Source organism: Ictalurus furcatus, chromosome 29, assembly GCF_023375685.1.
Source record: "Ictalurus furcatus strain D&B chromosome 29, Billie_1.0, whole genome shotgun sequence".
Classification (NCBI taxonomy): Eukaryota; Metazoa; Chordata; class Actinopteri; order Siluriformes; family Ictaluridae; genus Ictalurus; species Ictalurus furcatus.
The window spans coordinates 1,729,440-1,756,721 of NC_071283.1; the positions used below are offsets into that span (position 1 = coordinate 1,729,440).

The window sequence follows — 27,282 nt, forward strand, 5'->3', positions numbered from 1 at the left end:
CGGAGGAGACGCAGAACCTGGAGGTCGACACCAGCCGTCCCCGCTATGGACTCCGTCCACTTCCCACAATGGACATTTATGGAGCTTCCTGATCCATTTGATGGATTTTTCGGTGCCCCTGAATATTTTCTGGTAGACTGTCAATACTATTTCGCCAGCCTGTTAGACCCTAAGCCAGAGGAGAAGCAATGGCTCCGATTCATGTGGTCCCGGTTCTTTGGACCGGCCCGTCAATGGGTGCAGCTCAAACTGGATATGCACTGTAGGAACCTGGACAGTGTAGAACAGTTTGTGGGGGAATTCATGATGCGATTCGGGAGTCCGGAGGCGAAGGACGAGCTAGAACAACTTCTCAGGGGGGTAAGTCTGGCAGGCAAACCTGCCCTGCCATTTACCCACTACTACAGGCAACTTCATGCAGAGCTCAACTCTGAAATCCAAGTCAAGTCTCAAGTCCCTAAGGTCCAAGTCCAAGTCAAGCCGCCAGTCTCTGAGGTCCAAGTCAAGCCTCCAGGCTCTGAAGCCCACGTCAAGCCTCCAGGCTCTGAAGCCCGAGTCAAGCCTCCAGGCTCTGAGGTCCGAGTCAAGCCTCCAGTCCCTGAGGTCCGAGTCAAGCCTCCAGTCCCTGAGGTCCGAGTCAAGCCTCCAGTCCCTGAGGTCCGAGTCAAGCCTCCAGTCCCTGAGGTCCGAGCCAAGCCTCCAGTCCCTGAGGTCCGAGCCAAGCCTCCAGTCCCTGAGGTCCGAGCCAAGTCTCCAGTCCCTGAGGTCCGAGCCAAGTCTCCAGTCCCTGAGGACCGAGCCAAGTCTCCAGTCCCTGAGGACCGAGCCAAGTCTCACGTCCCTGAGGACCGAGCCAAGTCTCACGTCCCTGAGGACCGAGCCAAGTCTCCCGTCCCTGAGGTCCGAGCCAAGCCTCCCGTCCCTGAGGTCCGAGCCAAGCCTCCCGTCCCTGAGGTCCGAGCCAAGCCTCCCGTCCCTGAGCTCACGTCCAAGCCTGCTGATCCAGTTGACCAAGCTCTGCTAATATCTCAGCCTAATGACCAAATGCTGCTCACGCCCAAGTCTACCGACCCGGTCGCCCAAGTTCAGCCCATGCCCCAGTCTGCTGACACGCACAGCCAAGTTCTGCTCGCGCCCCAGTCTGCTGACACGCACAGCCAAGTTCTGCTCGCGCCCCAGTCTGCTGACACGCACAGCCAAGTTCTGCTCGCGCCCCAGTCTGCTGACACGCACAGCCAAGTTCTGCTCGCGCCCCAGTCTGCTGACACGCACAGCCAAGTTCCGCTCGCGCCCCAGTCTGCTGACACGGCCAGCCAAGCTCCGCCCGCGCCCCAGTCTGCTGACACGGCCAGCCAAGCTCCGCCCGCGCCCGAGTCTGCTGACACGGCCAGCCAAGCTCCGCCCATGCCCAAGGTTCACCTGGTGACCTCAGAGCCTCAGCCTCCCTGTTCAGCTGTGGACGTCGCTCAGCCTCCCTGTTCAGCTGTGGACGTCGCTCAGCCTCCCTGTTCAGCTGAGGACGTCGCTCAGCCCGCCTGTTCTGCTGAGGTCGTCGCTCAGCCCGCCTGTTCAGCTGAGGACGTCGCTCAGCCCGCCTGTTCAGCTGAGGTCGTCGTTCAGCCTTCTGGCTCATGGCAAACGTCGTTCCCCCCTACTGCTTCGAGGAGACCCACGCTCCTCTCCCTGGCCGCACGGAGACCCATGCTCCTCTCCCTGGCCTTACAGGGGACCTCGCTCTGCCTTCCAGTTCAGCTGGGGTCGTCGCTCCGCTTTCATGCTCCGCCGAGGACTTCGCTCAGCCTGTCTGCCCAGCTGTGGATGTCGCTCTGCCTTCATGCTCCGCCGAGGACTTCGCTCAGTCTGCCTGCCCTGCTGTGGTCGTCACTCTGCCTTCATGCTCCGCCGAGGACTTTGCTCAGCCTGTCTGCCCGGCTGTGGACGTCGCTCTGCCTTCATGCTCCGCCGAGGACGTCGCCCTGCCTTCATGCTCCGCCGAGGACGTCGCTTTGCCTTCATGCTCCGCCGAGGACTTCGCTCAGCCTGCCTGCCCTGCTGTGGTCGTCGCTCTGCCTTCATGCTCCGCCGAGGACTTTGCTCAGCCTGCCTGCCCGGCTGTGGATGTCGCTCTGCTTCCCTGCTACGCCAAGGACGTCGCTCCGCTTCCCTGCGCCGCCAAGAACACCGTGCAGTTTCCTGGCTCTGCCTGGGACATTCAGTCCAGGGGGCCGGGTCCGCCAATTAAATGGGATGACTCATGGCACTCCGGGAGGGATGCCTTTGGGGGGGGGTTCTGTCACGATTCCCCCTTTAAGCAGCGTGCTCTAAGCGCGAATGTGCGAGCACCTGCTTTTCCGTTGTTGACCGTAATGACATCTGGACACGTGTGTTTTGTTTATGTTTCTGTCATGTCTCCTCCCTGTTCTGTCATTGGATGGGATTTCACGTGGGTCTGTATTGCTCTCAGCTGCTAGCAGTTTAGACGCTGATTATGTCCGCATATATACCGCGCGCCTCCCAGCACACAGCGCGGAAGATTATTAATACTTTAGAGTTAGTTAAGTTCGTAGCGTATTCATAGTCACGGTCCATGTTTAGAGTTAGTTCGCGCTGGATTATCCGCTTCCAGTCCCTCGTCATAGTTCGTTTCTTGTTTTGTTTATCGACCTAGATTCCTGCCTTGCCCCGTGTATGCCTGTTTGCCAATCGCCTGACCTCTTGCATGTTTGTGGATTACGTTGTGGATCACGTTTTGGATTTGTCTGCCTGTCTCTCTTTCTAATAAACAACTGTTCATCCGGCACTTGCATCCGTCCTATCTCTGCTCCGTCACGATTCGTGACAAGAAGATTTTAAATCGTTTAATTGTACACCACTGTGTTGGAGAATAACCCCGTTGAGACAAGAGAGGGAGCCAAAGACATATAAATTATTTTATTCACACATTAGAACAGTTCTAATATCGACTACAAGCCTTTGTAGACATCAAGCATTTGCCAAAGTGAAGAAAGTGTAAATGTAAAAAAAACTAGGATTTCAAATTTAGGAATAACTTTTTATTAATATGTGCTTGACAAACATATGGTATCTAATTAAAAACCGATTAATCTGACTTTTTATCCATTTATAGTTACGTTTAATGTGTACTGTCCATGAAAAGTGTTGCATCCTGTTCTTACTCGCATTATAGCAGCTATAAACACTCATCCCCTCACCAGCCCCAATCACAGTTGCACTAATTTTTGTGATAATTTGTTTTCTTATTTATTGATTGATTGATTTTTATTGTTTCTGCATCAGTTCATTTCATTGGAATGAAACCTGACAGCTAAACATCATTTTCATCACATGCTAATTTGTTTCCAAGACAGGGTTTTCTTATGTATTATATATTATATGCTCTGTTCTAATCAGTTATTCACTCTCCCAAGGAATAGTGTGAGCTTTGACGGTTGTAGAACTAAACCTCCTGAAGAAATAATGAGTGGAGAACAGAAAGCGAGCTTGGACTCCAGGTCCGATACTCATGGATGACTCGTACTCGTAGATGAGATATTCTTTAGTGTTGTCAACTTTCGTGAACTTTGTGACCCACTGATAGGATTGGTATTTGTTGTCGGGATCTTCAGAGCTGCTGTAGAAAGACACCCATGAGTTGGCAAACTCTTTTTCCCAATAAGTGAAGGATTTTCCGATATATATCCGAGCACACGCGTAGCCATTTTTGGTGTAAAGTTGAAGGCTTGCGTTGTAGTCCGTGATTTCGGTAGGAATCGCTCTGTTCGCCTCGTCAAACTGTGGCCCTCTCCAAATTATTGCGTAACGGAGACCGACGAAACCGTACTCGAAGGCGAAGCCGAACGTGACCAGACGTGGATGAATTCCGTGATTCAGCGGCAGGTAGGTGTCGTAGGTTCCCGAAGTTTGGCCGTCGATGTTTGTGAACCTCTCGATGTCACTAGACGCGTCGCTACTGAACAGGACAAGGGTAGTGTTCTGTTTCAAGATGTTTTTCGGTAAACCGCTCCAAATGATTCTTGCGTAGCCACCTTCTGTGGATTTCACCTGGATGTTTACTGTACTGTGGCCTTCACACAGTGTCTCAGGAGCGCTGGAGGTTTGGCCATGCTGGGTTGGCTCATCATTTGAGCAGGACCAAGTATTCTTATGGATCCTGTACCTGTTCTCTATGTCGTATCCAGCCAGAAACAGAACCCACCTCACACTCGGGTCTTCATAAATAGTCTGAAGACGTTTGTCAGAATATTTCAAGTGGTTGAGAAGTTGCTCTTTGGAGAGGACAAGTCTAGGATCATCTGAGGTTTGAGCGCCAGTCACATGTGATTCCAGAGCTTGTATTAAATCAAGAGGGTTTTTGAGAATTTGTACTTGCATCAGGAGTTTAGGACTGATCTCATAGGTTTCATCTGAGTCGTAGTCCACCTCTTGCTCATTGCTCACTGCTTGTGTGATGTACACTTTGTCTGCTTGGCTTGGGTTGCTCCTTTGCACTCTGACGACTATGCGGTCCAGGTCTCTCTTGGGGTCCTCGAAGGCGTTGTAGTAGTCTTGTGTGACGTATGGAGGCAGCTTGGTTCGGACCGCCTCTGAGCTGAGCCTGCCCAAAGAGTAGTACGCTCTGTCACCCGAGTCCTCCAAGTGCGGAAGGGTGTTATTGCTATTGTTGGTGTTTTTATAGTCGTGGAAGCCATAGTCCTGTCGTGCAGGATTAAAATGAAGCAGGATGTCTTCTGCGTGATTGATGGAGATGTGGTTGGCCAGCCAGTGCAGCAGGAAAAGACCGTGGCGTGGGTACTCATGACCAAAAGTTTTGCTTTTTAGATCATCGAGTTTGTGTAAGGTCTCAATCGTGGCAGCACTAACACAGACAAAGACGAGAGCGAGGCAACACGGGAACCTCGTCCACGCCATCGTGAATGCTGCACACAATTTAAAACAGAAAAGCAATCAAAGTATTGAGCGTTGTCACTTTTTTTAAAAAAAACATTTTTATTGCCTACCTTATCAATATTTGCGATGTATTCACACAGTTCAGTGGAATTCTATCGGTTAATTCAGTCAGTTAGACACTTGGAGACCAATCCTCAAGAACGAGCACCATGTGCTTGTTGAACATCTTTTTCTTTTCTTTTTTTTTAAATGGGCATTATTATAGTGGAGTTTTTTTTCCTTCTATTCCTGAGCGCACTTTATAATAAACAATGTGCTAAAAGACACGTACAGATGTGACGTTTGGGTCAATGAACTTTTGGTCACTGAACATTTTCCCTTCAAAAAAAGGAACGAGATAAGGTGACCATACAAGTTATTTAAGTTATTAAATATGTACTTAAACCTTAGTACCTTCAGCGACAAGCAAATAATGATATATCTTTTTTTTTCCCCCCACGAGATGGAAATTACAATAAATCAAGACACAATAATAAGAAATGAATATATTGGACTTACCTGAAGTGTAAGTGGTGAAAATACTCAACCTGTTCCCAAACAATAATCTACGCCAACTGGACCGTGTTTCAAAATCGAACCCTTTTGTAAATGTTTAACCATGTCCCCTTACTATGTACTTAACCCTGATGTCTTTCAACCCATAGATGGGAAACAGTCTTTGCATCTTTATTTTGACATAATATGTCTTTTGTAATACTCAATAGGCAATAGGGGGGGAAACAATCACCACGAAAATATGTCCATCATTAAAGAGCGTGACATGCTCAGTAATCGAGAACTTTTCAGATTACAAAACAAAACCTTTTCTACCATATTGTGTTGCACTACAGAATGACTACTGAGTAAACTTCAGAAGTCCAGAACTTCAGAAGTCTGATACATATTTATTATCGCTTATACGAATGGTTTGTTTGGAATGAATCTGAAATTGTAGCAAAATATCATGCGTTATTTGTTTTTAATTGATTATGTATTTTGTTTTATTCAGTTCGCGCTGGTTTGAGTGTCGACTTTAAATCAAGGCATATGAGAACCGGTATTCAGTAGGATCATATTTAATATCCACCTATTACAACAGCGTTTTCTGATACGCGGTCAAAAATAATGAAAGTGTCAGTAGGTACATAATTATTAATTTAGTAGTATTGTAGTTACGGTATTTTTGAACATCACACGAATGCTAGTAATGGACGTAATATTCCTCACAGCTCAAGACATTTACACTTACACTGCGAAACATAATGCGTACATTTTTTATTTTGTTCATTTCATGGAGTTTTTTTTCCCCTCACCTGAACACCTTACACTAGAAACAGTTCGTTGTTCTATGAACGCATGTTTGTGAACATATTGTTGGATTTGAACGTGTAAATGTATTTTTAAAGAGTATTAAATGGAATTTTTGCCCATTCCTCAGTACAGGGTTTGCTTTTGGATTAAAGATCGGCTTCATTTCCATGACATTTTCCTCTCATTGTAACGGGATTTGGAAGGTGACACTTTCAAAGTAATCCTGGTCCGATGTTGGAAGCACGTGGCTGGCCTTCGTAATCTGTGATCTCTTTTACTTCTTTTGAGTAATTAGCCCGACCGTTTCCAGTGTGGCACTTTGAGTATCCGTGATTGCTACATATATCTGTACATTTCTTCCCATCAGGTGTGTAACGCCTCAGAGTATTCTGATCCACTTGTCTACTCTGCAAAAGTCGTGTTTTTATTTATTTGCTATTCGATTTTTTGCTATTCGAAACTGCAGGCCCACAGGTGACAAAAAACTTTTGGACCAATCATATGTTTGTTTGTTTTCTGTTAGTCAGTCCCTACACCAGTCATATATCTGGTCCTTCAGCAACAGGTTTGTGCGCATCATCAACCTATATGTGCTGAAAAAAATTATAGAAATGATACATGACCGTTAAACCTAGTTGGCAAAAACAGGCATGGACCTCAGCTCCTGTAAGTCCACCTCCACCTCCACTGGCCAGGTTTCAGGTGTTTACCAGTGCTGTGTAAACAATCGCGCTGTTCCAATCTGCTGTGTCATGTTGACAATAACAGATTTAAAGTTCAGAATTAAATCAATTAAACAATTAGATGAATTGTCCTGGGCTCATAATAGTAATTTCCTAAATGCTTCCCTTCACTAACTTATTAAGCCTTTTTTTTTTTTCGGTGTCCTCACCTGCACTCGTATTAAAAACAGCATACTCTTCAGATCACCTCAGCAAATGGCTGAGAGAACGCATGTCTTGATGCTTTCCCTGCATGCAACCATCTGTTGTACCACGGTGGTCATGTGACAGAACTTAAGGTTCCTACAAAAGAGTAAGTGGCTCAAACTTAGAAAACCTGTGGGGTGAACTGAAGAGGAGAGTCCACCAGTTTTCAGAAATACTGTGTATCATGTAGAAACAACAATGTGCAACAATGTGGTTTCGGCCACAAAATGAGCCACAGAATCTCTCCAGATCCTTCACATTTCGATGTCCACGCTGGTGGACTCTCCTCTTCAGTTCACCCCACAGGTTTTCTATGGGGTTCAGGTCAGGGGACTGGGAGGGTCATGGCAGGACCTTGATTTTGTGGTCAGTAAACCATTTTTGTGTTGATTTTGATGGATGTTTTGGATCACCGTCCTGCTGGAAGATCCAACCACGGCCCATTTGAAGCGTCCATGATGCCATGCATCTTCACATAATGTCCAGGTCCTCTGGCAGAAAAACAGCCCCAAAACATTAAAGATCCACCTCCATATTTAACCGTGGGCATGAGGTACTTTTCCATATGGCTTCCTCTCTGTGTGCACCAAAACCACCTCTGGTGTTTATTCCTAGTCTAGAATAATCCCAACTTCATTTTGACTGCAGTTCAATCCATCCAAATCAATCAACAAACCAATCAAACTGGTAAAGGTGCTCTTAACAACGTATAACATCATAAAATATGCTGAATTACTGAATTCGGTGTGGGCTCTAAGGGCTCCAAGAAATAAATATGCAGCTACATGTTTGTCCAGTGCGTTCAGTACTTGGATTAATGTTCGAGCACAAAGTCCATCGTTAAAATCGTTATAACCGGAAAACATGCCTGAGGATGTTTCATTTGCGACATGTGCGGGTTTTTATAAATCCTCTCAATATCAGGCATTTACTGTATGCGAGAATGTGAATAATGGGCACATTAACATCCAAGCAAACATGTGCCATTGTGTTGGCTTTAAATATTAATACTGAAGATACACAAAGCTCTAAATAATGCAATAAACACAAAATGTGTGTGGGTTTTTTTTTTTTTTTTTTTTGTCTGGAGTTTAAACAAAAAAAACAAAAAACAAAAGTATGTATTCACTACAAAGGCATGACCCCATCAACACCCCCACCCTTTTTTTTCTTAAAATTATTCAAATAAGTGAATTCTGATAATAATCGAATGAACACACACCTGAAGTCGGGATAAACAACACAGTCAGAAGTTCGGTATCTTCTAGTCTTTGGCTACAGACTGTTATATAACTAAGAATCAGAGTGTAAAACAACCCAATAACAGGAAACAGTCACATGCTGACCGTGGTGTGTATTCCAGTCTGTAAAAGTGTGTTAAAACTTAAAAGATAACTATTATTATTATTATTATTATTATAGAATAAAATCATCTTATGGAATCCAAAACCATTTCTATGCTATTTATAGGTATATATATTCTAATAAAATCGAGAAATATAAATTACAATGTAAAAAAAAAATTCTATTATATGAAGCGTGCCATGAGCCCAGACTACAACTCCTCAACTACAACATAATCCTCCTGATTCCTAATGACACTCACCTGTTCACCATCACACACCTTTCAACTAGTCCATGTGTTACTTTATGAACCTCTCCTTCCAGCAGTATGAAGTCCTGCAGGTATGTTCACTTTCTTTTTTGTTTAATGTCATAAAGTGTGTCATAAAGTGTGTATTTGACTGTTTTGTTGTTGTTGTTGTTTTTCTGCCTTGACATGTCTGGAATATTCAATATTTTTGCACTATTTCTAGGTCACGATTTAAACTGAAGCACATTTTGATATCGGCCTGAGAGTTTCTTACAGCACTTTATAATAAATAGAAGTGTCACGATTCCCCCTTTAAGCAGCGTGCTCTAAGCGCGAATGCACGAGCACCTGCTTTTCCGTTGTTGACCTTAATGACATCTGGACACATGTGTTTTGTTTATGTTTCTGTCATGTCTCCTCCCTGTTCTGTCATTGGCTGGGATTTCACGTGGGTCTGTATTGCTCTCAGCTGCTAGCAGTTTAGACGCTGATTATGTCCGCATATATACCGCGCGCCTCCCAGCACACAGCGCGGAAGATTATTAATACTTTAGAGTTAGTTAAGGTCGTAGCGTATTCATAGTCACGGTCCATGTTTAGAGTTAGTTCGCGCTGGATTATCCGCTTCCAGTCCCTCGTCATAGTTCGTTTCTTGTTTTGTTTATCGACCTAGATTCCTGCCTTGCCCCTTGTATGCCTGTTTGCCAATCGCCTGACCTCTTGCATGTTTGTGGATTACGTTTTGGATCACGTTCTGGATTTGTCTGCCTGTCTCTCTTTCTAATAAACAACTGTTCATCTGGCACTTGCATCCGTCCTATCTCTGCTCCGTCACGATTCGTGACAGAATCTTCCGCCAAAACATGGATGCAGCAGGAGAACGGAGGAGACGCAGAACCTGGAGGTCGACGCCAGCCGTCCCCGCTATGGACTCCGTCCACTTCCCACAATGGACATTTATGGAGCTTCCTGATCCATTTCACGGATTTTTCGGTGCCCCTGAATATTTTCTGGTAGACTGTCAATACTATTTCGCCAGCCTGTTAGACCCTAAGCCAGAGGAGAAGCAATGGCTCCGATTCATGTGGTCCCGGTTCTTTGGACCGGCCCGTCAATGGGTGCAGCTCAAACTGGATAAGCACTGTAGGAACCTGGACAGTGTAGAACAGTTTGTGGGGGAATTCATGATGCGATTCGGGAGTCCGGAGGCGAAGGACGAGCTAGAACAACTTCTCAGGGGGGTAAGTCTGGCAGGCAAACCTGCCCTGCCATTTACCCACTACTACAGGCAACTTCATGCAGAGCTCAACTCTGAAATCCAAGTCAAGTCTCAAGTCCCTAAGGTCCAAGTCCAAGTCAAGCCGCCAGTCTCTGAGGTCCAAGTCAAGCCTCCAGGCTCTGAAGCCCACGTCAAGCCTCCAGGCTCTGAAGCCCAAGTCAAGCCTCCAGGCTCTGAGGTCCAAGTCAAGCCTCCAGTCCCTGAGATCCAAGTCAAGCCTCCAGTCCCTGAGATCCAAGTCAAGCCTCCAGTCCCTGAGATCCAAGTCAAGCCTCCAGTCCCTGAGATCCAAGTCAAGCCTCCAGTCCCTGACGTCCGAGACAAGTCTCCAGTCTCTGAGGTCCGAGCCAAGTCTCCAGTCTCTGACGTCCGAGCCAAGTCTCCAGTCTCTGAGGTCCGAGCCAAGCCTCCAGTCTCTGACGTCCGAGCCAAGCCTCCCGTCCCTGAGGTCCGAGCCAAGCCTCCCGTCCCTGAGGTCCGAGCCAAGCCTCCCGTCCCTGAGGTCCGAGCCAAGCCTCCCGTCCCTGAGCTCACGTCCAAGCCTGCTGATCCAGTTGACCAAGCTCTGCTAATATCTCAGCCTAATGACCAAATGTCTACCGACCCGGTCGCCCAAGTTCAGCCCATGCCCCAGTCTGCTGACACGCACAGCCAAGTTCTGCTCGCGCCCCAGTCTGCTGACACGCACAGCCAAATTCTGCTCGCGCCCCAGTCTGCTGACACGCACAGCCAAGTTCTGCTCGTGCCCCAGTCTGCTGACACGCACAGCCAAGTTCCGCTCGCGCCCCAGTCTGCTGACACGGCCAGCCAAGCTCCGCCCGCGCCCGAGTCTGCTGACACGGCCAGCCAAGCTCTGCCCGCGCCCCAGTCTGCTGACACGGCCAGCCAAGCTCTGCCCGCGCCCGAGTCTGCTGACACGGCCAGCCAAGCTCCGCCCGCGCCCGAGTCTGCTGACACGGCCAGCCAAGCTCCGCCTGTGCCCGAGTCTGCTGACACGGCCAGCCAAGCTCCGCCCATGCCCAAGGTTCACCTGGTGACCTCAGAGCCTCAGCCTCCCTGTTCAGCTGTGGACGTCGCTCAGCCTCCCTGTTCAGCTGTGGACGTCGCTCAGCCTCCCTGTTCAGCTGTGGACGTCGCTCAGCCTCCCTGTTCAGCTGTGGACGTCGCTCAGCCTCTCTGTTCAGCTGAGGACGTCGCTCAGCCCGCCTGTTCTGCTGAGGTCGTCGCTCAGCCCGCCTGTTCAGCTGAGGACGTCGCTCAGCCCGCCTGTTCAGCTGAGGACGTCGCTCAGCCCGCCTGTTCAGCTGAGGACGTCGCTCAGCCCGCCTGTTCAGCTGAGGACGTCGCTCAGCCTTCTGGCTCATGGCAAACGTCGTTCCCCCCTACTGCTTCGAGGAGACCCACGCTCCTCTCCCTGGCCGCACGGAGACCCACGCTCCTCTCCCTGGCCTTACAGGGGACCTCGCTCTGCCTTCCAGTTCAGCTGGGGTCGTCGCTCCGCTTTCATGCTCCGCCGAGGACTTCGCTCAGCCTGTCTGCCCGGCTGTGGATGTCGCTCTGCCTTCATGCTCCGCCGAGGACTTCGCTCAGTCTGCCTGCCCTGCTGTGGTCGTCACTCTGCCTTCATGCTCCGCCGAGGACTTCGCTCAGCCTGTCTGCCCGGCTGTGGACGTCGCTCTGCCTTCATGCTCCGCCGAGGACGTCGCTCTGCCTTCATGCTCCACCGAGGACTTCGCTCAGCCTGCCTGCCCTGCTGTGGTCGTCGCTCTGCCTTCATGCTCCGCCGAGGACTTTGCTCAGCCTGCCTGCCCGGCTGTGGATGTCGCTCTGCTTCCCTGCTACGCCAAGGACGTCGCTCCGCTTCCCTGCGCCGCCAAGAACACCGTGCAGTTTCCTGGCTCTGCCTGGGACATTCAGTCCAGGGGGCCGGGTCCGCCAATTAAATGGGATGACTCATGGCACTCCGGGAGTGATGCCTTTGGGGGGGGGTTCTGTCACGATTCCCCCTTTAAGCAGCGTGCTCTAAGCGCGAATGCGCGAGCACCTGCTTTTCCGTTGTTGACCGTAATGACATCTGGACACGTGTGTTTTGTTTATGTTTCTGTCATGTCTCCTCCCTGTTCTGTCATTGGATGGGATTTCACGTGGGTCTGTATTGCTCTCAGCTGCTAGCAGTTTAGACGCTGATTATGTCCGCATATATACTGCGCGCCTCCCAGCACACAGCGCGGAAGATTATTAATACTTTAGAGTTAGTTAAGTTCGTAGCGTATTCATAGTCACGGTCCATGTTTAGAGTTAGTTCGCGCTGGATTATCCGCTTCCAGTCCCTCGTCATAGTTCGTTTCTTGTTTTGTTTATCGACCTAGATTCCTGCCTTGCCCCGTGTATGCCTGTTTGCCAATCGCCTGACCTCTTGCATGTTTGTGGATTACGTTGTGGATCACGTTTTGGATTTGTCTGCCTGTCTCTCTTTCTAATAAACAACTGTTCATCCGGCACTTGCATCCGTCCTATCTCTGCTCCGTCACGATTCGTGACAAGAAGATTTTAAATCGTGTAATTGTACACCACTGTGTTGGAGAATAACCCCGTTGAGACAAGAGAGGGAGCCAAAGACATATAAATTATTTTATTCGCACATTAGAACAGTTCTAATATCGACTACAAGCCTTTGTAGACATCAAGCATTTGCCAAAGTGAAGAAAGTGTAAATGTAAAAAAAACTAGGATTTCAAATTTAGGAATAACTTTTTATTAATATGTGCTTGACAAACATATGGTATCTAATTAAAAACCGATTAATCTGACTTTTTATCCATTTATAGTTACGTTTAATGTGTACTGTCCATGAAAAGTGTTGCATCCTGTTCTTACTCGCATTATAGCAGCTATAAACACTCATCCCCTCACCAGCCCCAATCACAGTTGCACTAATTTTTGTGATAATTTGTTTTCTTATTTATTTATTTATTGATTTTTATTGTTTCTGCATCAGTTCATTTCATTGGAATGAAACCTGACAGCTAAACATCATTTTCATCACATGCTAATTTGTTTCCAAGACAGGGTTTTCTTATGTATTATATATTATATGCTCTGTTCTAATCAGTTATTCACTCTCAATAGGAAAAGTGTGAGCTTTGACGGTTGTAGAACTAAACCTCCTGAAGAAATAACGAGTGGAGAACAGAAAGCGAGCTTGGACTCCAGGTCCGATACTCATGGATGACTCGTACTCGTAGATGAGATATTCTTTAGTGTTGTCAACTTTCGTGAACTTTGTGACCCACTGATAGGATTGGTATTTGTTGTCGGGATCTTCAGAGCTGCTGTAGAAAGACACCCATGAGTTGGCAAACTCTTTTTCCCAATAAGTGAAGGATTTTCCGATATATATCCGAGCACACGCGTAGCCATTTTTGGTGTAAAGTTGAAGGCTTGCGTTGTAGTCCGTGATTTCGGTAGGAATCGCTCTGTTCGCCTCGTCAAACTGTGGCCCTCTCCAAATTATTGCGTAACGGAGACCGACGAAACCGTACTCGAAGGCGAAGCTGAACGTGACCAGACGTGGATGAATTCCGTGATTCAGCGGCAGGTAAGTGTCGTAGGTTCCCGAAGTTTGGCCGTCGATCTTTGTGAACCTCTCGATGTCACTAGACGCGTCGCTACTGAACAGGACAAGGGTAGTGTTCTGTTTCAAGATGTTTTTCGGTAAACCGCTCCAAATGATTCTTGCGTAGCCACCTTCTGTGGATTTCACCTGGATGTTTACTGTACTGTGGCCTTCACACAGTGTCTCAGGAGCGCTGGAGTTTGGCCATGCTGGGTTGGCTCATCATTTGAGCAGGACCAAGTATTCTTATGGATCCTGTACCTGTTCTCTATGTCGTATCCAGCCAGAAACAGAACCCACCTCACACTCGGGTCTTCATAAATAGTCTGAAGACGTTTGTCAGAATATTTCAAGTGGTTGAGAAGTTGCTCTTTGGAGAGGACAAGTCTAGGATCATCTGAGGTTTGAGCGCCAGTCACATGTGATTCCAGAGCTTGTATTAAATCAAGAGGGTTTTTGAGAATTTGTACTTGCATCAGGAGTTTAGGACTGATCTCATAGGTTTCATCTGAGTCGTAGTCCACCTCTTGCTCATTGCTCACTGCTTGTGTGATGTACACTTTGTCTGCTTGGCTTGGGTTGCTCCTTTGCACTCTGACGACTATGCGGTCCAGGTCTCTCTTGGGGTCCTCGAAGGCGTTGTAGTAGTCTTGTGTGACGTATGGAGGCAGCTTGGTTCGGACCACCTCTGAGCTGAGCCTGCCCAAAGAGTAGTACGCTCTGTCATCTGAGTCCTCCAAGTGCGGAAGGGTGTTATTGCTATTGTTGGTGTTTTTATAGTCGTGGAAGCCATAGTCCTGTCGTGCAGGATTAAAATGAAGCAGGATGTCTTCTGCGTGATTGATGGAGATGTGGTTGGCCAGCCAGTGCAGCAGGAAAAGACCGTGGCGTGGGTACTCATGACCAAAAGTTTTGCTTTTTAGATCATCGAGTTTGTGTAAGGTCTCAATCGTGGCAGCACTAACACAGACAAAGACGAGAGCGAGGCAACACGGGAACCTCGTCCACGCCATCGTGAATGCTGCACACAATTTAAAACAGAAAAGCAATCAAAGTATTGAGCGTTGTCACTTTTTTTTTTAAAAACATTTTTATTGCCTACCTTATCAATATTTGCGATGTATTCACACAGTTCAGTGGAATTCTATCGGTTAATTCAGTCAGTTAGACACTTGGAGACCAATCCTCAAGAACGAGCACCATGTGCTTGTTGAACATCTTTTTCTTTTCTTTTTTTTTAAATGGGCATTATTATAGTGGAGTTTTTTTTCCTTCTATTCCTGAGCGCACTTTATAATAAACAATGTGCTAAAAGACACGTACAGATGTGACGTTTGGGTCAATGAACTTTTGGTCACTGAACATTTTCCCTTCAAAAAAAGGAACGAGATAAGGTGACCATACAAGTTATTTAAGTTATTAAATATGTACTTAAACCTTAGTACCTTCAGCGACAAGCAAATAATGATATATCTTTTTTTTTCCCCCCACGAGATGGAAATTACAATAAATCAAGACACAATAATAAGAAATGAATATATTGGACTTACCTGAAGTGTAAGTGGTGAAAATACTCAACCTGTTCCCAAACAATAATCTACGCCAACTGGACCGTGTTTCAAAATCGAACCCTTTTGTAAATGTTTAACCATGTCCCCTTACTATGTACTTAACCCTGATGTCTTTCAACCCATAGATGGGAAACAGTCTTTGCATCTTTATTTTGACATAATATGTCTTTTGTAATACTCAATAGGCAATAGGGGGGGAAACAATCACCACGAAAATATGTCCATCATTAAAGAGCGTGACATGCTCAGTAATCGAGAACTTTTCAGATTACAAAACAAAACCTTTTCTACCATATTGTGTTGCACTACAGAATGACTACTGAGTAAACTTCAGAAGTCCAGAACTTCAGAAGTCTGATACATATTTATTATCGCTTATACGAATGGTTTGTTTGGAATGAATCTGAAATTGTAGCAAAATATCATGCGTTATTTGTTTTTAATTGATTATGTATTTGGTTTTATTCAGTTCGCGCTGGTTTGAGTGTCGACTTTAAATCAAGGCATATGAGAACCGGTATTCAGTAGGATCATATTTAATATCCACCTATTACAACAGCGTTTTCTGATACGCGGTCAAAAATAATGAAAGTGTCAGTAGGTACATAATTATTAATTTAGTAGTATTGTAGTTACGGTATTTTTGAACATCACACGAATGCTAGTAATGGACGTAATATTCCTCACAGCTCAAGACATTTACACTTACACTGCGAAACATAATGCGTACATTTTTTATTTTGTTCATTTCATGGAGTTTTTTTTCCCCTCACCTGAACACCTTACACTAGAAACAGTTCGTTGTTCTATGAACGCATGTTTGTGAACATATTGTTGGATTTGAACGTGTAAATGTATTTTTAAAGAGTATTAAATGGAATTTTTGCCCATTCCTCAGTACAGGGTTTGCTTTTGGATTAAAGATCGGCTTCATTTCCATGACATTTTCCTCTCATTGTAACGGGATTTGGAAGGTGACACTTTCAAAGTAATCCTGGTCCGATGTTGGAAGCACGTGGCTGGCCTTCGTAATCTGTGATCTCTTTTACTTCTTTTGAGTAATTAGCCCGACCGTTTCCAGTGTGGCACTTTGAGTATCCGTGATTGCTACATATATCTGTACATTTCTTCCCATCAGGTGTGTAACGCCTCAGAGTATTCTGATCCACTTGTCTACTCTGCAAAAGTCGTGTTTTTATTTATTTGCTATTCGATTTTTTGCTATTCGAAACTGCAGGCCCACAGGTGACAAAAAACTTTTGGACCAATCATATGTTTGTTTGTTTTCTGTTAGTCAGTCCCTACACCAGTCATATATCTGGTCCTTCAGCAACAGGTTTGTGCGCATCATCAACCTATATGTGCTGAAAAAAATTATAGAAATGATACATGACCGTTAAACCTAGTTGGCAAAAACAGGCATGGACCTCAGCTCCTGTAAGTCCACCTCCACCTCCACTGGCCAGGTTTCAGGTGTTTACCAGTGCTGTGTAAACAATCGCGCTGTTCCAATCTGCTGTGTCATGTTGACAATAACAGATTTAAAGTTCAGAATTAAATCAATTAAACAATTAGATGAATTGTCCTGGGCTCATAATAGTAATTTCCTAAATGCTTCCCTTCACTAACTTATTAAGCCTTTTTTTTTTTTCGGTGTCCTCACCTGCACTCGTATTAAAAACAGCATACTCTTCAGATCACCTCAGCAAATGGCTGAGAGAACGCATGTCTTGATGCTTTCCCTGCATGCAACCATCTGTTGTACCACGGTGGTCATGTGACAGAACTTAAGGTTCCTACAAAAGAGTAAGTGGCTCAAACTTAGAAAACCTGTGGGGTGAACTGAAGAGGAGAGTCCACCAGCGTGGACATCGAAATGTGAAGGATCTGGAGAGATTCTGTGGCTCATTTTGTGGCCGAAACCACATTGTTGCACATTGTTGTTTCTACATGATACACAGTATTTCTGAAAACTCTTTGGAGCAGTGAATTTAGGAAATTCTGTCTCTTCCTAAGGTCTTCTGTCTGTTCTGAACCTACTCATCACCATTATGCTGAGTAGGTTCATTTGAGCAAAGAAGCATATTGCAACATGTTGTACCGGGTAGTTACTGGTTCCTCTGACACCGAGGAGAGACAGAAGACCTTAGGAATTCTGAAACAACCCCCAACAACAGAGATACAGAGAATTTCATTAGATCAGGTGGGGTTTTATAATTTCCTAAATTCACTGCTCCAAAGAGTTTTCAGAAATACTGTGTATCATGTATCACCCCCACCCTTTTTTTCCTTAAAATTATTCAAATAAGTGAATTCTGATAATAATCGAATGAACACACACCTGAAGTCGGGATAAACAACACAGTCAGAAGTTCGGTATCTTCTAGTCTTTGGCTACAGACTGTTATATAACTAAGAATCAGAGTGTAAAACAACCCAATAACAGGAAACAGTCACATGCTGACTGTGGTGTGTATTCCAGTCTGTAAGAGTGTGTTAAAACTTAAAAGATAACAATTATTATTATTATTATTATTATTATTATTATTATTATTATTATAGAATAAAATCAGCTTATGGAATCCAAAACCATTTCTATGCTATTTATAGGTATATATATTCTAATAAAGTCAAGAAATATAAATTACAATGTAAAAAAAAATATTCATTTAAATGTTATAATATAATAATAAATATACCAAACATTTTTACCTTGCGACTTTAGGAAGTCAATAAATAAATGAAAATAAATGGTATATTACGTCTCCATTTATGTTCCCAATGTCTGTACTTTTCCTGGACTTCCTAGTGACTAAAAGTTGAACCGTATTAAAGAACACTGAAAGATCCGTAGTGGAGTCATATCATTTTCAACTTATTGTTATCAACCGTTCAATACATTTAGTTTTTCCTAGATATTGGCACTCATTTGGTGACCATATCGAAATATTTTGTTAAAATAAATAAAGAAGTGTGTAAGTAAACGTGGGGTTTGGACTGGTTTTCTTTTTGGTCATTTCTTTAAATGATCTTTAGAGATATTATATGAAACGTGCCATGAGCCCAGACTACAACTCCCATAATCCTCCTGATTCCTAATGACACTCACCTGTTCACCATCACACACCTTTCAACTAGTCCATGTGTTACTTTATGAACCTCTCCTTCCAGCAGTATGAAGTCCTGCAGGTATGTTCACTTTCTTTTTTGTTTAATGTCATAAAGTGTGTCATAAAGTGTGTATTTGATTGTTTTGTTGTTGTTGTTGTTTTTCTGCCTTGACATGTCTGGAATATTCAATATTTTTGCACTATTTCTAGGTCACGATTTAAACTGAAGCACATTTTGATATCGGCCTGAGAGTTTCTTACAGCACTTTATAATAAATAGAAGTGTCACGATTCCCCCTTTAAGCAGCGTGCTCTAAGCGCGAATGCGCGAGCACCTGCTTTTCCGTTGTTGACCTTAATGACATCTGGACACGTGTGTTTTGTTTATGTTTCTGTCATGTCTCCTCCCTGTTCTGTCATTGGCTGGGATTTCACGTGGGTCTGTATTGCTCTCAGCTGCTAGCAGTTTAGACGCTGATTATGTCCGCATATATACCGCGCGCCTCCCAGCACACAGCGCGGAAGATTATTAATACTTTAGAGTTAGTTAAGGTCGTAGCGTATTCATAGTCACGGTCCATGTTTAGAGTTAGTTCGCGCTGGATTATCCGCTTCCAGTCCCTCGTCATAGTTCGTTTCTTGTTTTGTTTATCGACCTAGATTCCTGCCTTGCCCCGTGTATGCCTGTTTGCCAATCGCCTGACCTCTTGCATGTTTGTGGATTACGTTTTGGATCACGTTTTGGATTTGTCTGCCTGTCTCTCTTTCTAATAAACAACTGTTCATCCGGCACTTGCATCTGTCCTATCTCTGCTCCGTCACGATTCGTGACAGAATCTTCCGCCAAAACATGGATGCAGCAGGAGAACGGAGGAGACGCAGAACCTGGAGGTCGACGCCAGCCGTCCCCGCTATGGACTCCGTCCACTTCCCACAATGGACATTTATGGAGCTTCCTGATCCATTTCACGTATTTTTCGGTGCCCCTGAATATTTTCTGGTAGACTGTCAATACTATTTCGCCAGCCTGTTAGACCCTAAGCCAGAGGAGAAGCAATGGCTCCGATTCATGTGGTCCCGGTTCTTTGGACCGGCCCGTCAATGGGTGCAGCTCAAACTGGATAAGCACTGTAGGAACCTGGACAGTGTAGAACAGTTTGTGGGGGAATTCATGATGCGATTCGGGAGTCCGGAGGCGAAAGACGAGCTAGAACAACTTCTCAGGGGGGTAAGTCTGGCAGGCGAACCTGCCCTGCCGTTTACCCACCACTACAGGCAACTTCATGCAGAGCTCAACTCTTAAATCCAAGTCAAGTCTCAAGTCCCTAAGGTCCAAGTCCAAGTCAAGCCTCCAGGCTCTGAGGTCCAAGTCAAGCCTCCAGGCTCTGAGGTCCAAGTCAAGCCTCCAGGCTCTGAGGTCCAAGTCAAGCCTCCAGGCTCTGAGGTCCAAGTCAAGCCTCCAGTACCTGAGAACCGAGCCAAGCCTCCCGTCCCTGAGGTCCGAGCCAAGCCTCCCGTCCCTGAGGTCCGAGCCAAGCCTCCCGTCCCTGAGCTCACGTCCAAGCCTGCTGATCCAGTTGACCAAGCTCTGCTAATATCTCAGCCTAATGACCAAATGCTGCTCACGCCCAAGTCTACCGACCCGGTCGCCCAAGTTCAGCCCATGCCCCAGTCTGCTGACACGCACAGCCAAGTTCCGCTCGCGCCCCAGTCTGCTGACACGCACAGCCAAGTTCCGCTCGCGCCCCAGTCTGCTGACACGCACAGCCAAGTTCCGCTCGCGCCCCAGTCTGCTGACACGCACAGCCAAGTTCCGCTCGCGCCCCAGTCTGCTGACACGCACAGCCAAGTTCCGCTCGCGCCCCAGTCTGCTGACACGCACAGCCAAGTTCCGCTCGCGCCCCAGTCTGCTGACACGCACAGCCAAGTTCCTCTCGCGCCCCAGTCTGCTGACACGGCCAGCCAAGCTCCGCCCGCGCCCCAGTCTGCTGACACGGCCAGCCAAGCTCCGCCCGCGCCCCAGTCTGCTGACACGGCCAGCCAAGCTCCGCCCGCGCCCCAGTCTGCTGACACGGCCAGCCAAGCTCCGCCCGCGCCCCAGTCTGCTGACACGGCCAGCCAAGCTCCGCCCGCGCCCCAGTCTGCTGACACGGCCAGCCAAGCTCCGCCCGCGCCCCAGTCTGCTGACACGGCCAGCCAAGCTCCGCCCATGCCCAAGGTTCACCTGGTGACCTCAGAGCCTCAGCCTCCCTGTTCAGCTGTGGACGTCGCTCAGCCCCCCTGTTCAGCTGTGGACGTCGCTCAGCCCCCCTGTTCAGCTGAGGACGTCGCTCAGCCCCCCTGTTCAGCTGAGGACGTCGCTCAGCCCGCCTGTTCAGCTGAGGACGTCGCTCAGCCCGCCTGTTCAGTTGAGGACGTCGCTCAGCCCGCCTGTTCAGCTGAGGTCGTCGCTCAGCCCGCCTGTTCAGCTGAGGTCGTCGCTCAGCCCGCCTGTTCAGCTGAGGACTTCGCTCAGCCCGCCTGTTCAGCTGAGGTCGTCGCTCAGCCTTCTGGCTCCATGGCAAACGTCGTTCCCCCCTACTGCTTCGAGGAGACCCATGCTCCTCTCCCTGGCCGCACGGGGACCCACGCTCCTCTCCCTGGCCTTACAGGGGACTTCGCTCTGCCTTCCAGTTCAGCTGGGGTCGTCGCTCCGCTTTCATGCTCCGCCGAGGACTTCACTCAGCCTGTCTGCCCGGCTGTGGACGTCGCTCTGCCTTCATGCTCCGCCGAGGACGTCGCTCTGCCTTCATGCTCCGCCGAGGACTTCGCTCAGCCTGCCTGCCCGGCTGTGGATGTCACTCTGCTTCCCTGCTACGCCAAGGACGTCGCGCCGCTTCCCTGCGCCGCCAAGAACACCGTGCAGTTTCCTGGCTCTGCCTGGGACATTCAGTCCAGGGGGCCGGGTCCGCCAATTAAATGGGATGACTCATGGCACTCCGGGAGGAGTGCCTTTGGGGGGGGTTCTGTCACAATTCCCCCTTTAAGCAGCGTGCTCTAAGCGCGAATGCGCGAGCACCTGCTTTTCCGTTGTTGACTGTAATGACATCTGGACACGTGTGTTTTGTTTATGTTTCTGTCATGTCTCCTCCCTGTTCTGTCATTGGCTGGGATTTCACGTGGGTCTGTATTGCTCTCAGCTGCTAGCAGTTTAGACGCTGATTATGTCCGCATATATACCGCGCGCCTCCCAGCACACAGCGCGGAAGATTATTAATACTTTAGAGTTAGTTAAGGTCGTAGCGTATTCATAGTCACGGTCCATGTTTAGAGTTAGTTCGCGCTGGATTATCCGCTTCCAGTCCCTCGTCATAGTTCGTTTCTTGTTTTGTTTATCGACCTAGATTCCTGCCTTGCCCCGTGTATGCCTGTTTGCCAATCGCCTGACCTCTTGCATGTTTGTGGATTACGTTGTGGATCACGTTTTGGATTTGTCTGCCTGTCTCTCTTTCTAATAAACAACTGTTCATTCGGCACTTGCATCCGTCCTATCTCTGCTCCGTCACGATTCGTGACAAGAAGATTTTAAATCGTGTAATTGTACACCACTGTGTTGGAGAATAACCCCGTTGAGACAAGAGAGGGAGCCAAAGACATATAAATTATTTTATTCGCACATTAGAACAGTTCTAATATCGACTACAAGCCTTTGTAGACATCAAGCATTTGCCAAAGTGAAGAAAGTGTAAATGTAAAAAAAACTAGGATTTCAAATTTAGGAATAACTTTTTATTAATATGTGCTTGACAAACATATGGTATCTAATTAAAAACCGATTAATCTGACTTTTTATCCATTTATAGTTACGTTTAATGTGTACTGTCCATGAAAAGTGTTGCATCCTGTTCTTACTCGCATTATAGCAGCTATAAACACTCATCCCCTCACCAGCCCCAATCACAGTTGCACTAATTTTTGTGATAATTTGTTTTCTTATTTATTGATTGATTGATTTTTATTGTTTCTGCATCAGTTCATTTCATTGGAATGAAACCTGACAGCTAAACATCATTTTCATCACATGCTAATTTGTTTCCAAGACAGGGTTTTCTTATGTATTATATATTATATGCTCTGTTCTAATCAGTTATTCACTCTCCCAAGGAATAGTGTGAGCTTTGACGGTTGTAGAACTAAACCTCCTGAAGAAATAATGAGTGGAGAACAGAAAGCGAGCTTGGACTCCAGGTCCGATACTCATGGATGACTCGTACTCGTAGATGAGATATTCTTTAGTGTTGTCAACTTTCGTGAACTTTGTGACCCACTGATAGGATTGGTATTTGTTGTCGGGATCTTCAGAGCTGCTGTAGAAAGACACCCATGAGTTGGCAAACTCTTTTTCCCAATAAGTGAAGGATTTTCCGATATATATCCGAGCACACGCGTAGCCATTTTTGGTGTAAAGTTGAAGGCTTGCGTTGTAGTCCGTGATTTCGGTAGGAATCGCTCTGTTCGCCTCGTCAAACTGTGGCCCTCTCCAAATTATTGCGTAACGGAGACCGACGAAACAAAATGACCAACTACATGACTACAACTACAACGCCCATCAGCCCCAGCACATCACATGACCATGTCAAATGCCTCACTGATCACTCACCTGTTTCTTGTTCTTAGCACCCATATTTAAGTTCTGGTTTATGTGAGTTTCTCTGTCATTTGTTGTTTGCTTTTTGTTTCCTGGCTGTTTCTTGCTTTGTATATGATTGCTGTTATGTTCGTTTCATTTGTGATTTTTATTTAATACTAAATAGTCTGTACTTGCATCTGCCTCCACCTCATATCCCGGACAATTTTTCCTTCTCTACTGCTCAATATGGAACATTATTCTTGAGTCCTTTGAAATAACAGCGATTCAGGCTCACAACATTCAATTTAAGTATAAACAGGTTTTTTGGGTTTTTTTAAATGTACATTGTGTCATTATTTAATAGAAAAAAATAGTCATCATTGGCAAACCACAGTGGTATAGAAAGACTCAGACATTTCAGTTATTGGAAAATAATCACCTTTGGGGTGGTAACTGTTAACTCTGGTTCTTTACACCACCCCTTTTGTGGATTATTTTGTTTACTGTAACAGCACAAGATATGAAGTGTTTTACTTTCCGTTAAACTCCATCTTCTTAACTGATAGAAAAGTGGTGACCTTTTGTAGAGGTGGAGATTCTGTCGCCGAATTCAATGCAAATATTTTCCATATTAAAACACAAAGTCGTCAGGGAAAGAAGAATCAGCTAGAAGCTCATTTCATTTTATTACAAAGTAAAGATATAGAAATGTAAATGCGTTTTTATTTTATTTCTATAATCAGTTACATTTCTCTGTTGCTTGAAGCGAGCTAAAACATGAATTGTATGTAGTTAATGTCATCAGTGTAGTGATGCACATTTTAATCAGCTGTACTGACACAAACATTTATAGATGAGGATTTTCATGATCAGAAGCTACAATACTCTTTTAGCTCAATTATCATTCACAATGTCTGTGTGCCACCAGTCTTCAGTAAATCAAATATATTCATGAAGAAGCATGCTACGTGGGTCTGTAGCTTCAGGTAGCTAGCAGAAGTCCATTATAAATCTTGTTAAATGACATCAATGGTGCATAAGCAAGTTTCATTTTAGATATAATGGGATATAGGTAATCATTAGCTGAGAATCAACAGATTATGTTAGACTTTCTAAAATAAAGCTATTATCGCTCACGTCCACAAAAACCTTGGCACGACGGTGGAGGCTCTCCATTAAGGCCTTATGGACGTATCTGTCTGGAACGTCTTCGTCTTCGTAACTAAATAATAGCTTTAGATCTTCAAACGAAATACTACGTGAATACAGTTTTTATTATTTTATTATTTTTTATTGAAGCGACACCTATCACCCATGTGAAAAACTAACTGGCCTGATGACGGAAGCTCTCCTTGAAGGCCAATTGGACAAATCTGTCTGGAACTTGAGCACCTGGGCCAGTTTGGTGCTCCTCCCACTCTGGGCGTGTACATTCACCACAATTTGGTAGACTGGTAAGACTTTTTTTGACAGGAGATAATGTGTTTTGCATTAAAAAAAAGGCATATCTTTTCTCTGTGTTCCCCCCACCCCCTTTTTTGTTGTGTTTTTTTTTTTTTGTTGCACAATTTGTTCAACTGCCACTTCCCACCTACCAGTGACTGGTTAGTGTCACAGTGATTGACAGGCGAGAGAGAGTATGCTCCTCCCACACAGATAGCATGGCCGATTTTGCTTCCCTGGCAGCGAGCCATGGATGGTTGTGGCATCATGGAGATTCAAATTATGATTTCCAAATGATAGGGTGAACATTTTAGTACAGCGAGCAGTGTAACATGTTTAGGTAATAATTTTTCACATAATTAACATTTAATTAAGATGAGGAAATGATATTAAAATATATACCGATGTATCACTTCATATTAACTGTATATGCTCTCATTAATTTTCAAAGAAATCCTGGCGTGATGCCAGAAGCTCTCCACAAAGGCCAATTGGACAAATCTGTCTGGAACTCCGTACTCCGGTATGTGCACCTGGGCCAGTTTGGTGCTCCTCCCATTCTGGGCGTGTACATTCACCACGATTTGCAGGTTATAGTATTGCTCACCTTCTTCATTCACCAGCTTCTGTACCTCAAACCTGAGGTTGTCTGAGGTGATCAGCTTGGAACTGGCCTGTGGGTTCAAGTAGGTATTTTTCCAGCGTGCAATGAAGTTGATTATCTCGTTCTTCCAGGTGGAACCTTCACTAGATATTGTAAGTTCTGGCTCAAGGTTGAACTTGATCTGTTTTTCATTCTTTGCATCCTTCCATGTGCAGGATATCCCAGTATTAATGTCTTTTTTATTAGTTTTAGGGGTGATATACGTGCATTCTCCATCGCTGATGCGTCCACAGTAGTCATAACTTGAGTTTGTGAAGCACCAGGTGTAACTGTAGTTGTGAGTGCCACAATAGTGGTCCAAGCGGCATGGCTCATTCTTGTACGTGACATCAGGTAGTGGAGAGCAGTAGTCCCACCCTTCATCCGTGTGACACCAGAAGAATTTCTTTCCCTCATCATACAAACATGCATCCCAGCATGCATTCATAAGGGACGCACCTATATACAACCTGGTCTTTGGCTCTGAAGTATCTCTCAGTAAACCACAGTAACCCCAGCTGTCACCCTTAGTATAGCACCAATGGTAAGATGTGCCATACTTCCCACAGGGATGGTCCTCTCGACATGGCTGGCCCGTGTAATCTGTATTCTCTTCTGGTGAGCAATAATCCCATCCCATTTTAGTGTTGCACCAGTAGTAGTTTTGTTCATGCGTGCCACAGGTGTCATCACACAGAATCCCATAGGAGGAGCTGTAATACTTTATAGCGTTTTTTTCTCCCTGAGTCCAGCCAATAAGAATGATGAACATCAGGAACTGGGATAGTGTTTGTTCCATTTTCCCCATTTCTGGAGACGAAAAAGGAAGAAGAATAAGAAGAAAACAAACAGGAAGAATATTTGAAAAATTTTTTGCAACCACAGTATGCTGCAATATAGTATTTTACAGGCATGTGAAAAAATAAGTACACCTCATGGATGTTTGCCATTTTTTTGACGTATTTGGACAAAAAAAACAACAAAAAACCAACCATTTCTATGGGGTGTACTTGTTTTTTCACATGACTGTATACCATAACACCATCGAATTCTTGATTCTGATTAGTCAGAAATTGTTGAATAATTTTATATAAAAGTAGAATTAATATAACAGTAGTTCCGGCTGCAAGGCGAATCGGAGGTTTATAGTAATATAATACGCTTGATCTTCATCAGCTTCATTCATCACCTTATCTTACAATCTTTAACACTAAATGTTTCCCGTTTTGCGAAGTAGTCTCCGGTGTCCGTGCTTCATAACAGTCAGCGGTAAAGCTGTAATTTTACGAGAACTGTAAGCTTTCCAAGATTTACGCTTTGCGGTTTCTCGGTAACATGGCAAGCTGTGAGAGGTGACTAGTGAGGGTTTACGGCTGTTTATATCGGCTATAACGTAAGTGAGAACAGTAACTAGCTTGTTTCCTAACTATAAATGTATAAAACAGTTATAAATTGTCATTCGTTACTAAATTAAAAAAATAAAATCACTATAGTTGGTAAATTGCTGTAGTACAAGTAGAATAAAACACTCTGGGAAGTGTTTCTATAGGGAAAATAATCAACTTCAGGGTTTTATTCCTTACTTTATGATTAGACCTGAATTATTAATCAGTGTAAACACACATTGGGCATCTGGAAAGTTCTGATTTATTACAGAACACCATTTGTCGCAGTGAAACTGCTCAATTAAACAAATACCAACCTTGTGACCTCGCCAAACACGAAAACCCGTGCTTTCAGCCTTTCACACAGTAACACAAGCTTCCTCCTGGAAAACATTTGCAAGTCACCTTTATTTAAGTCATTAATATCTACGCTTATGTCAAATATTTTAATTGTTAATTACATTTACAAATTTGCATTTGATTGATAACGTAATACCGAATCATCTGATGATCTGGAATTCAGAAATCTGTCGTCTATATTTTACTTCACTACATACACAAACTAAACACATTTGCATATATTTATACAATATAAATATATTAGCCAGTCCTTAACCTGTGGCACTTACGTAATTGGTGCTCGCTTTGCAAAGACGCACAAACATCAGTGTATTTATAGGGTATGACCAAAAGATCTCTTTACTGCGATGAGAGAGGCGGGTCTTAATGAGCTAATCATTAATGATGTGCAGTGATGGTTTGTGTCATGAAAGGTAATTTTAAGATCGGGTTACTCTTCTGACTTTCTCCCCTAGCGCTAATCTAAATGTTCCCTGTTACAATAA

The 27,282-nt window shown here is 45.2% G+C and overlaps 2 protein-coding genes across 3 annotated transcripts; both read right to left on the reverse strand.

The window, feature by feature from the left end:
- Positions 1–2,916: 2,916 nt before the first annotated feature.
- Positions 2,917–7,226, reverse strand: LOC128604335 (uncharacterized). Of its 2 annotated transcripts, none has more exons than XM_053619406.1 (2): positions 5,467–7,226; positions 2,917–4,937 (listed from the first exon to the last, which is right to left on the reverse strand). In XM_053619406.1, exon 2 carries the CDS (start codon positions 4,927–4,929, stop codon positions 3,412–3,414), a length of 1,518 nt encoding a protein of 505 aa, XP_053475381.1. In that variant the 5' UTR covers positions 4,930–4,937; positions 5,467–7,226; the 3' UTR covers positions 2,917–3,411. The 2 variants fall into 2 exon arrangements, with proteins under 2 accessions (XP_053475381.1, XP_053475382.1); XM_053619407.1 differs by lacking the exon at positions 5,467–7,226 and adding an exon at positions 5,019–5,404.
- Positions 7,227–21,988: 14,762 nt separating this feature from the next.
- LOC128604108 (uncharacterized) lies at positions 21,989–27,140 on the reverse strand. The gene is made up of 3 exons (XM_053618931.1): positions 27,067–27,140; positions 26,755–26,820; positions 21,989–25,862 (listed from the first exon to the last, which is right to left on the reverse strand). Exon 3 carries the CDS (start codon positions 25,858–25,860, stop codon positions 24,829–24,831), a length of 1,032 nt encoding a protein of 343 aa, XP_053474906.1. The 5' UTR covers positions 25,861–25,862; positions 26,755–26,820; positions 27,067–27,140; the 3' UTR covers positions 21,989–24,828.
- Between the last annotated feature and the right edge of the window lie 142 nt (positions 27,141–27,282).

What these genes read in the sequence shown, in the direction of transcription:
- LOC128604335 (XM_053619406.1), bottom strand. Translation starts at nt 4,929, where the DNA reads ATGGCGTGGACGAGGTTCCCGTGTTGCCTCGCTCTCGTCTTTGTCTGT.
- LOC128604108 (XM_053618931.1), bottom strand. Translation starts at nt 25,860, where the DNA reads ATGGGGAAAATGGAACAAACACTATCCCAGTTCCTGATGTTCATCATT.